Below are 11693 nucleotides of genomic sequence, written 5' to 3'. Positions count from 1 at the left end.
AACCCGTGGAAATGTTCAATCTCAAAGGCATTTTAGAACCCGGATTTCCAAGGCTCGAACTGCTCTTGGAAAACTCTGATTTCAAACATCTTCATAAGCTCTTTAAAAAACAACAACAAACAGACAAAAAAGCTCTGGGGTTCCAAGAGACCCTGGTGGCTTTAGCATCCCTCCCGACCCCCCGCCCCTCCCCGCCTCCCAGGCTAAACAGAGGCTGGTGCCAAGCCAGCAGCGACAGAAAGCCCCCTCCCTCCGCATGTCCTCGTGCAGGCAGGCGGGAGCAGACAGGGCGTCGTACGCATGCGCGAGGGGGCGGGGCTGCGTCTCGGGCCTGCGCGCTGCCGCCCGACTCCGGCCCCCGGGGGTGAGGGGGGGGTGGAGAGGGAACGGGGGCGGGGCGCCCCGGCGGACGACCCCCCCAAGCTGGAGAGACTTTGTGCGCCTTTGACCCTCTTCCCGGCGGGTTGGAGCCGGCCCTTCCCAACCCGCCTCCCTCCTCCCTCCCTCCCTCAGGCCCACGACGGGGACCGAACCCGGCGAACCCGAGAGGATGGGGGAGGCCCGTCCCCTCAGTCCTGGAGGTGCTCTGAGGAGACGACCGCGCGCGACCTGACCTCCGTCCTCGCGGAGCGCCCCGCGCGCGCGCGCGCCCGCCCGCCCCCCCCCTCCCCTCTCGTCCCCGCGCGCGCGCCCCCGCGGGCAGGGCTGCGGACGCCGAAGCGGCGCCGAGGGGGAAAGCCGTGCTCGTGCGCGGCTCGGCGCAGGCCGCGCCGCGCGCTCCCGTCGCCGCCCAGGCCGCGCCCGCCCCGCCTCTCAGCGCCGGCCCGCGGAGCCCGGTCGGCGAGCGGCGGCTGGTAGCGGCTGTGGCGACTGTGGCAGCGGCCCCGGAGGGACGATGAGTGGCGCGGGGCGGGCGGGCCCGGCCCGGCTCGCCACGCTCGCCCTGTTGACCTGCAGCCTGTGGCCGGCGCGAGCCGACAACGCGAGTCAGGAGTACTACACGGCGCTCATCAACGTGACGGTGCAGGAGCCCGGCCGCGGCGCCCCACTCACGTTCCGCATCGACCGCGGGCGCTACGGGCTCGACTCGCCCAAGGCCGAGGTCCGCGGCCAGGTGCTGGCGCCGCTGCCCATCCACGGAGGTGAGTGCGGGCCGGGCCCGAGGAAGCGGGGACGGGAACGGAGGTGGGAGGGGGGGGCGCGGCCGGGGGGGGTGGGGAGCGGCGGCGGGGCCCCCGCGGCCCCCCGCGGCCCTCGCTCCCCGGCCCGGGCTCGCCTGCCCTGCGCCGCTCGGCCGGCCGGCCGGCGGCCCTCGCTCGGGTGGAGGAGAGGTCGGTGGTGTGGGGAGCCTAGCCTCGTCCACCGCCGGGGACGAAGCTGGGGAAGAAGCCCCCGCCCCGCCCCCCCCACTCCCTTTCCTTCAAAGGAAAAAAAAAAAAAAAAAAGAACAGAAAGAAAGAAAGAAAAAAAGACAGGACGCTCCTCAGTTGGCTAGCTTGTTTACTGGAGGGCATTGAACTGCGAGTTTACCGGGGACCGCTTGTAGACAAAGGAGGTGCTGCCAGAGCGCAAAAACTAATTCATGGTGGGTGAGAGCTGAACCTGGTTGTTTTTGTGCTTTTTTAATTGGGGGGGGGGGGAATCAGGTTTGGGGGGGGGTTATTATTGTTTAAATTCTTCCTGAAATCACGGATTTAACGCTACTACTGCATTTGGGTCTCCTAAAGATGAATGAGCCCCCCCCCCTTTTTTTTTCTCTAACATAAAACAGTGCCGTTTTTTCTTAAGTGATGGTAAATAGGGGTTGGGGGGGGGGTGGAGAAGAAGAGGCCTGCCTGTCTCTTGTTGTGCCCCAGTAGTTTTAGTGTAATGTGATGCTGGAAAAAGAAAAAAAAAAAAGAAAAGAAAAAGAAATCCTCCACCTTCTGAAGAATCGGAGAGCCCCAGTCTTCAAGTCATGCATGGGCGCCAACCTAGATAACGTTGTCCAGAATTGTCTTTGAAGCGGTTTGGATTTGTCTTCGTGTTTTTTTTTCTGTATGTACAGGCTCCCTTTGGGGGGAGGGTAGTGATTTGGTGTGAAACTTCTGTTTGCTGCTTACATGGCTGGTCGTGGTTTAAAGGGAACGTTTCTCAGATTGTGGGGTGTGATTTGAGGGTTTTGGCATCCTGAACTTTTGGAAAACGCCTGCTATCTTCTTTACCCCCTCTCCTCCCCTTACCCACTCCCACTCTCGCCCTGAGAATGCTGAGAAGGGTTTTGTTTAACTGCTATTCATCTTAAGATAAACTCAGCCAATCAACGTGAATAAGGTAATGGTGTTTGCTTTTGCAGTCTAAAATTTTTTTTAAAAAATGCTTCTAGGAGTTCTGTATTTGTGTGCTAACAACATGTTAAGCTGTTTTCTTCTTTATGGCAACATTGGAGGGGGTTAAGGGGGGGTCTTATAAGGATCAGGCCCCCGACTGAGACAGGTTTATTTAATGTTTATTTTTACACCTGTAATCAGATGATTCAGGTACATTCCTCATCTTGGTTAAAAAGCCAGGGGTTAAGGATCCAGCTAGGCCATAAAACCAACTTAAAAATAATAACTTACATTGTTATTCAGGAACAGATTGCATTACCTCTCCACACCTGTTTACACCGTTTTGCAGCTAGGCTCACCCTCTGTCTCGCTGTCATACTCCCTGCCCCCAGAAACAACTTTTGTCTTTGCTTCATTCAATAAATATTTACGTGCCTGTACTGTGCCAGTCACTGTGGTTGGGACACATAATGTTGCCAAACTATGGCACTAACAATGCTAGCCTATTTTCTGGTAGGGAGAGAGAACCTTCCGTGAGGGTCACATGGAAGGGGAGGAAGAGGAAGAGAGAAGCAAGCTGTTGTGGAGTAAGCTGGGCCCATTCAGTGTTGTGAAAAATTTGTGGTTTAGGGCTTGGTTCCCTCAGACAACTCAACTCCATTGCCCTCATTTTAGATTCTTCTCTCTGCTTAAGCTACCCCCAACCAGAGCTCCCGTCTATAGGGAAGATTGTCTTAGGTGTTCCAGTGGAAGGGTGATTGAGATCTGCTGTGTCTTGAATGTGACTGAAGGTCAGCCCTGTTGCCCTCCCACTGGGGAAGTAGCTTTTAAGATTAAAGGCTCTGAGTCAGACCAGTGCTGATCGTGTATTATGTGACACCAGCTAAGCCCCTCAGCCTCAGTTTCCTGCCTGTAAAATGGACTAGTGAAATATTTACCTCTTCAGGTTGTTGAGGGATTTAAATAGTTCTAGAATTCTTAAGAGGTTTGAAAACCTGAAGGAATTCTCCAAATGAGTGGAGTTTTAGACACCAATCACAATGAGCACATTGGTGAAACAGTTTGTGAGTATTAGAGTTTGTATCCTCCCTGAGTCGTCTGTAGGAAGAAGAGGTCATTTTGCATCTGTATTGTCGGAGAATTGCCCCAGGAAGTGGTGATGGTGGGATCCTACAGGTAGCTTGAGTCTGGCTTAGTACCAAGTGGTCTCCACTCTTATGTTCTTTTAATCCAGGGTGTGCTGATTGAAATTCCAGTGTGCCCAACACACTGATCAGAGCACTGGCAAAGAGAGAAGCAGCATCAGTAAAAATAATAATAGTTAGAAAAAATCTTTCGGGGGCTCGTATTTTACTCAGGTCTTTTATATTAGTCTACCTATAAATTGTTTCTAAACCTGTGAGTGTATGTATATAAGATCCAAGACTTCCCCACTTGTGCAGAAGGAACTTAAGAATGAATTTCAAAAACAAGAATGTGTAGAAATATGTTAAAATTATTCATTTACGAAAATGACTTGACATAGAGGATAATTTGGTTGCTTTCCATTATAATCTTGAATATAGTAAGTTTTCAAATTTTTAGAAAAAAGTGGCCTTTAATGCTCTTACAGTTTTGAGCTGAAGAGGATTTTTAGTATATTTGATGTGAAGCCTTACTGTATGTTGACATGAAGTAAAATGAAATTACACATATACACAGAAAAGTTAGGAGAGAGAAATGCTGGCTCAGAATTAGCTGTGGTCAATAGATGTGAAATTACTGAGGCTTCACTTTGAGAGAGTAGAAATAAATATAAAGACAAAAGAACTTTACCGCTTTCCCAGTGTTTACCTGATGGCTCATTTTACATCTAAGGTTTGATTTATGAAATTAGAAACATTTCTTGTTTTTCAGTGTTACTCTCAGGCATCTGTAAACTACAAAATTAAGCCTGTGTGAATTACTGAATGATTATATTTGCTGTCTCTTTTTGAGGACAGTTTATTTTGGCCATTAAGTAGAATGCACTGATGAATTGAGAGTCATTGGTTCAGGACAAACAAATTTCATGTGGTAGCTGAATTCATTTTTTAAAAGTGTTTGGAAATGCATTTATGAACAGATCATAGTTATTTTCTTACTGCTTACTGAAACTATAGCTTTGAATTAGGAGCAAGAGCAGACTGGCTAGTGTGTACTTAGGAGCAGACATTGCAACTGTGCTTTATGTGTGTGCACACTAACTTTTTGTTTGAGCCCAGAGTGGGGGTTGGGGGAGGAGAAAGCCCTGTGTTGATGATGTAATTATGTATGCAGATGTGCTGGTGGGAAGCATTTGGTATCAGCCATGTTTTGCCTTGTATAGAAAATATTCCGGATTAGGTATGTTATAGCCTTAGGAAACGTTTCAATCCTACCAATTTATAAACCTTTACTGATACCTTCCTGGCTATAGTAAAGTAAGAAAGGCTTTAAAAATAAATCTTAGGCCAGGCACTGGTGGAACATACCTGTAATCTAGTAGCTACTCAGGAGTCTGAGATCTGAGGATCATGCTTTGAAGACAGCCTGGGCAGGCATGAGACTCTTATAATGTCAAAGGCATTAAATAATTAAAAAAAAAACTTAATGAAAAAGTATGTATGATCTTGAGAGCAGAAACTCTATAAATGTTCATAAAGATAATTCCAAAGCAGCTAGAGGCGCTAAAAACCAAATGTTGTCATAACTAAATAACCAGAGAAGAAGAAAAGAGTGTGTGTGTGTATGTGTGTATCCGTTTACGTTGCCACCACCCAGAGTCTCATTCCCCTTATCCTCAACAATATCTGTTTGCTTGATGATTGCCATTCTGTTTGAGGTGAAATTGAATCTTAGTTTAATTTTGATTTGCATTTCCTTTATGGCTAAGGATGTTGAACATTTCTTTGTATATTTATGGGCCATTTTACTTTTGAGAACAAGTTGATTGGTTTGCCCATTTATTATTTGGAATTTATTCTGTGTTTAGCTTTTGGAGCTCTTTATATTTTCTGGATATTTTTTTTTTTTTTTTTTTGGCCAGTCCTGGGCCTTGGACTCAGGGCCTGAGCACTGTCCCTGGCTTCTTCCTGCTCAAGGCTAGCACTCTGCCACTTGAGCCACAGCGCCGCTTCTGGCCGTTTTCTGTATATGTGGTGCTGGGGAATCGAACCTAGGGCCTCGTGTATACGAGGCAGGCACTCTTGCCACTAGGCTATATCCCCAGCCCTATTTTCTGGATATTAATACTTTATCTGATGAGTAATTGGCAAAGACTTTACCCTATTCTGTAGGTTGTTTTTTTGTTTTTGTTTTTGTTTTTTTTTTTTTGGCCAGTCCTGGGGCTTGGACTCAGGGCTTGAGCACTGTCCCTGGCTTCTTTTTGCTCAAGGCTAGCACTGTGCCACTTGAGTCACAGCGCCACTTCTGGCCATTTTCTATATATGTGGTGCTGGGGAATTGAACCCAGGGCCTCATGTATACGGGGCAAACACTCTTACCACTAGGCCATATCCCCAGCCCCCTGTAGGTTGTTTTGATTCTGATATTTTTTTTTCTGTGCAGAAGCTGTCTAATTTGATACAACCCCATTTGTCAATGCTTGCTCTTATTTCCTGAGCACTTGGAATTCTATTCAGAAAGGCTTTACTTATGCCTATATCTTCTAGGGTCTTCCCTAAGTTTTGCTGTAGTAGATTCAGAGAGAAAGTCATTTGTATGTTCTCATGCATCATTTACATAATACTTCCTCATAAAGAGGAATTCTGGCATTTTGAATTGTGTCCACATGAATGGGATGAATGAATAGTCTTTGGGACTAGCTTTTTTAAAGCAGTCTTGAACTGTTTACAAAATGAAACAAGTTTGTCTAGACCAGCATTTGTTTTATGCACTAGGCATTCGTTACTGCCCTTAAGTTTTAGTAGTATTGCTGTCTTTCTTTCTGGAGGCAATTTTGACTAAAACAGCATGCCTTCAAATATCAAGTGAAATACATCAAAAAGCACCTTAAGAAGCACCTATTCTGTGCCTGTATTATGCAAGACCTGTGTATGTGCAAAAGAGGTGATATGCAGCTGCTGCATGAGAGGACTTTTGGTCCTCTGTTGACGAAATCAACCCTAACCGGATAGAACAGCCAGGGCATGCATGCCGCTATAAAAGTTTGCAGTCTGTCTTCTACTTAAAAATGGGGTTTGTTCTTAGGCAGGGGTCTAACAAAGTTTTTTTGGAATACAGCTCTACCTATTTCATGCTTTACCATGAGAGTTGAGTTGTAACGAGTCTACAGAGCCTGTAATCCTAAAATATCTTTCTTTTGACTCTTTAAGAATGAATTTGGTGGGGGGTGGGGGGGAAAAGAAAAGATTTGGTGACTTGAATCCAAACTGCTCATTTGTAGCTTTGTTTTCCCATTAAAAGTTTTTAATGGATGAAGGTTTGATTTCTAAAGTCCCAAACAGAACTGAGCCATGTCTTTGTTTTCATTGTGCACCTAAGACTATGCTTGGCATTAGCAAGGTACACAAATATGTGATCACATTTAATCCTGTGGTGCTTGGTTTGGTGATAAAACTGATGGCAGGCATCTTAGGAAGCTATGGATGGGGTGGAGAAGGTAGTGATAGAGTTTATCATGTGGTGTTAGTTATTTGGCTAGATTGTATATGGTATGGAGAACAGAAAAATTAGAAATGGCTTGCACTTGACTTGTCTAGGAAGCGCTCATGGAAAAAGTGGAATTTGAACTCAAACATGAAAACTGCTGCTTGCAACACAATAAAGTAACAGACACTGGATTATGTGCCCACTTTAACTAGACTAGAAAACCTGACAACAGCATTAGCAGCAGCAGTTTTTAGATAAAGGTCAGTGAGCTCAGGTAGTGATCCCTGAGAGAAGGGAAACAAAGTATCCTTTTCATTGAGTTGACAAGATGGCTCAAAGCTACCAGTATGGAGAGAAGATGGGGTTGCACAGAAACCTGCTCTAGATTGCTAAAGAGTCTCCTCAAGTCCGGTTGCATGTCTCATGAAGAAATTACTGGAGGCTGGGAGGCAGTGTTGCCTGAATTTAGCAGGACTAATCAAAATAGAAAGCCTTTTTAGTGCACAGGGCATGGAGTGAGGCCAGATGACTCCTAGAGCAAAACCTGTTGGATTCCCCCTGGTGATGATTAAAAGCTATCCTTTAAGAATCTGATTCAAAATAACTTTTCTTGGGACAAAGTGCAAGACTGTAATTAAAGGAATATATCAAAATCCAGGTCCCAAATCATAAAATCTGAAACTGACATCTAATTCAAAATTACTAGGCCTACAAAGAAGCACGAAAATATGACCTACCATTAGAGAAACAAGACAAACTGTCCCCAAAAGGCACGGATGACGGAATTAAAGATGTTAAATGGGCTCTTAAAATATACACAGCATGTCCGATAAGATAAAAGAAAACATAAGCATTAGGAGAGAAATGGATTTACAAAAGACCTAGATCAAACTCTTTACAGTAAACTCAGCCTTGGAAATATGTAGGATTTAGATTGACCAAAAAAAGAAGAGAAAATATGAAAGAAAAAAAGAAAGAGAATATGAATATCTTTTTGTACCTTCACTTTGTCCCAACCAGTAATGTAGTCAAGACACGTTTAGTACATACCGTGTACCAAGAACGAAGCCCGATATTTTAACAGGGATTATATTTAAAACTCAAACAGCTTTAGGTGGTACTATTATCCTCATATTGTGCTTGGGGAATTCAAAGTACTCACGTCTTTCATTTAGTGTGTTTTTTTCTTTATAGCACTTAACATAATTGGGAATTATATATCTGCTTTCTTTGTTTCTGAGGGCAGGGATCCTGTCTCCTGTGTCCACTCTGGTATATCCAGTGATTAATGCGGTATTTGGAACATAGTAGGGTAGTGCTGAGCAATTAGTGCTGGTTGAGTTAAAGTGAGTGAGGTAACTCACTGTGTGGCCTTGGGGATTCAGCCGAGCTGGGACTTGATGTAGGCTTGTCTGATGGCAGTGCCTATGCCTTAACCACTTCTTTGTATTGCTTCCCAAGTGGGTTTAATAAATTATGATATACCACTCAGTGGTATATCATAAAAGGGGATTATTGTAAAAAGCTCTATATGCACTACAAAAGTGAATACGTTTGTTTACACTGGTCAAGAGCTCAAGGTAAAAATAAAAATGGTGGTATATTGATTAAATCACCAATGACACCTCTTCTTCCCTCCTTTTGATGCCACTGGTTGTTGAACTCATGGCCTGTGCTTGTCAAGCTGGCAGTCTACAACTTGAGCCTCCCCAACCCTTTTTCTTTCTTTTTTTTTCCTACTTCATTTCTCGATTCTTTTTTTAACTTACTGTAGATCTAGAGATATAGCTTAGTGCTAAAGTGTGTGCTCGGTTAGTGTGTGCTAGAGTGTTTTCATTACAAAAAGGAAATACTTTTTTTTTTTTTGGCCAGTCCTGGGGCTTCAACTCAGGGCCTGAGCACTGTCCCTGGCTTCTTTTTGCTCAAGGCTAGCACTCTACCTCTTAAGCCACAGTGCCCACTTTGGGCTTTTTCTATATATGTGGTGCTGAGGAATGGAACCCAAGCCTTCATGTATACAAGGCAAGCACTCTACCACTAGGCCATATTCCCAGCCCAGGAAATAAATCTTTATGAGGAAGAAGCAGGGAAACTCATGTTATCTGAAGAGAATAACCAGGAATTCAAGAATCTAAAGCTTGATCTCCCCCTCCCATACCAGCACTGAGCATCAAGCCCAGAGCCATGTACATGTTAGGCAAGTGCTCTGTCACCGAACACTCCCAGCCCTTTATTTTCCTGAGTGTATTCTCTACTTTCAAGAAAAGCAGAGTGAAGATTATAGAGAGTAGGAAAGGGGATGCAATATGTTGACAGTCGAAGGAACTTCAGGACCAAGACTGACTCAACCAAATGTAAAACAAGCTAAAATGTGGTATGATTTTGAGCAATCCATGCATCTTCGAGAAGGAAATGGAATCCTAGTACAGACTTTCTTTTGTGAGTAATGTTTATTTGCTGATGACTGAACACTTACTTTTGCTTTGTTGGTTTTCACCATTTAGAATTAATCTATTTAAAGCATAGGAAACTTAATTAGTCTTTCAGAGCAGAACGTCAATAGCATTGACCTTAAGAGTATACAAATATAAATGGGGATGTGGCTTAAGTGTCAGGGTCCCACTCACAATGAGGCCCTGAATTCAAACCTCATACCACCAAAAAACAAAAAAGAAGGAGAAAGAGGAAATACAACCAGAAGTGGTACAAGTGGAGAAACACAAGAGAGAAAAGAGATGTTAGGGGCAGCTGAAGACGCCAGTATATTTTTTTCACAGGGTAAGGACTTACAAGGTCATCTATAGTTACAGAACCTAGGAAGGTTTCACCACACAGGAAAGTATGAAATAATCAAGAAAGAGGAGATGGAGAAGATTAAGAATCCTGATTTGTGACATAAATGCACAAATATCTGAAGTTGACAAGCCAAGAAATAATGGCTGGGAGTAATGAATTTATGCTGTTTTTAATCTGAGGTATTTTAACATAAGATCTGAGGCATTTTAATATAAAAACCTGAATGGAAGATATGGGTTGAATAGGGTTCTACACAATTCTTGTCTGTCTAGAACCTCAAGAGTGTATTCTTATTTGGAAGAGCATCTTTGCAGATATTGTTAGTTAAGTCAAGATGACACCATACTTAGTTTAAGCTAAGCCCTAATTCCAGTGACTAATGAGTGTCTCCATAAGAGGAGAGGATACAGAAATACAGACACACAGAGAAGAAAGCCATAGGATGGAGCCAGTCAGAGATGGGAGTGGTTCTGCCAGGGAGCACTGAGGATTGCCAACAACCACCAGAAACTGGGAAAGAGGCATGCTGTGATTTTTCCCTTACAGCTTCCAGAAGGATCCAACCTTGCCAATACCTTTATCTCACATACCTGACTTCCAGAACTGAAACCTCTGATTCCTGTTGTCTTGAACCATCAAATTTGTGATAATTTGTTAGGGCAGCTAAAAGAAACTAATAAATAATAAAATGGGAAAGCCAAATTTAAACCTAGTCTTGTAGAGTTTGATTTTGCCAGTGCAGAAGACAGCAGGACTGTTTCCATCTTTCTGGACAACTGCCTGAAGTTCCACAGCTATTTTAGTAATCCTGATCACTGACTCATACTGAGCTTATCCTTCAGTCTTTTTCCACAGAGTCCTCCTAAGCTGTGTGATTTTATCTTTGCTAGATTCATCTTGTTCACCCAGCCGGTTAAGATGTTTTTTTTTTCTTGTTTCTTTTGCTAATCCTAAGCCTTGAACTCTGGGCCTGGGAGCTGTCCCTAAGCTCTTTTTGCTCAAGTCTAGCACACTACTAGAGCTACGGCATCACTTCAGGCTTTTTCTGCAATTAATTGGAGATAAGAGCCTCATGGACTTTCCTGCCCAGGCTGCCTTCAAACCTCAGATCTCAGCCTCCTGAGTAGCTAGGTTTGCTGGCATGAGCCAACAGTGCCCAGCTAAGATTCTTTTTGAATCCCAATTTGTTATCCAGTCTTCCTCCTTCTAGTAAATTCGTATGACTAGTAAATGTCATGAAGGTAACTTTCTTCATCTGCAAAAAGGTAGTACTTGTTAAACTTTTGGAGTTATATAGAGCCCCTTTTAAGATTTTTAAGAAAACTGGACCTTTCTGCTGGAAAATACATGAGGATGTAGTATACACAAAACTCATGTCAAGTTTTAGGAAGTTTAGGAAGTTGAAGCCCTAAGTTGCCCATATATCCAGAGTTAATTATTTTGCTCTAGTCCTGGTATGATGACACGGGCCTGCAATCTCATTACTTGAGGAGCTGAAGCAAGAAGATCATGAATTCCAGGCCCTCCTGGCTCACATAGATAGACCCCCTCTCTCAAGAAATAATAATAAAATCTTTGCTCTAGGAATTGATTTTTTTTTAAGTACTGAAAAGTCTGAGGAACAAATCCTTATAATGTTAACATTCCATTCATCTGTGCTCTCCCTTGGGAGCATTTCACACAGCTTCCTAAGTTTATATGATCAGTTTTGCATTTAGAGTCTGTTTCTTTGTTCTATGACATCATGAAAAACATAAGTGCTTTAATGGGGAAAAAAGATATTTTATTAACCATAAATCATGACAAGGAAGGAAAAGAAATGTATCTTTTAACCACAGTGTATTAGTTACATAACTAACAAGTTACAAATGATCACAAACCAGGTGGATTAAAGCATACAAAATAACATTATTTTCATAGAATTCTAGCCATCAGGAGCTTGAAATGAGTCTTTGGGCAAAAATCAAGGTGATGGCA

At 43.8% G+C, this 11693-nt stretch overlaps 1 protein-coding gene and 1 long non-coding RNA gene across 4 annotated transcripts in view; both read left to right on the top strand.

The window, feature by feature from the left end:
• Positions 1-803: 803 nt before the first annotated feature.
• Rnf130 (ring finger protein 130) overlaps positions 804-11693 on the top strand; it is an 81018-nt gene continuing 70128 nt past the window's right edge. For 2 of the 3 annotated variants that reach the window (XM_048334247.1, XM_048334246.1), the window contains exon 1: positions 804-1142. In XM_048334247.1, coding sequence (XP_048190204.1) covers positions 896-1142 — 247 coding nt within the window. In that variant the 5' untranslated portion in view covers positions 804-895. The remainder of the gene's footprint in view (positions 1143-11693) is intronic. The other variant, XM_048334248.1, reaches the window with a different exon arrangement.
• Positions 5565-6659, top strand: LOC125342114. Its single transcript, XR_007209145.1, has 2 exons — positions 5565-5605; positions 5842-6659. It is a non-coding gene; the product is annotated as an uncharacterized LOC125342114 (long non-coding RNA).

The sequence above is a fragment of the Perognathus longimembris genome, chromosome 25 (assembly GCF_023159225.1).
Source record: "Perognathus longimembris pacificus isolate PPM17 chromosome 25, ASM2315922v1, whole genome shotgun sequence".
Lineage (NCBI taxonomy): Eukaryota > Metazoa > Chordata > Mammalia > Rodentia > Heteromyidae > Perognathus > Perognathus longimembris.
This window is presented reverse-complemented; position numbering and strand designations above follow the sequence as displayed.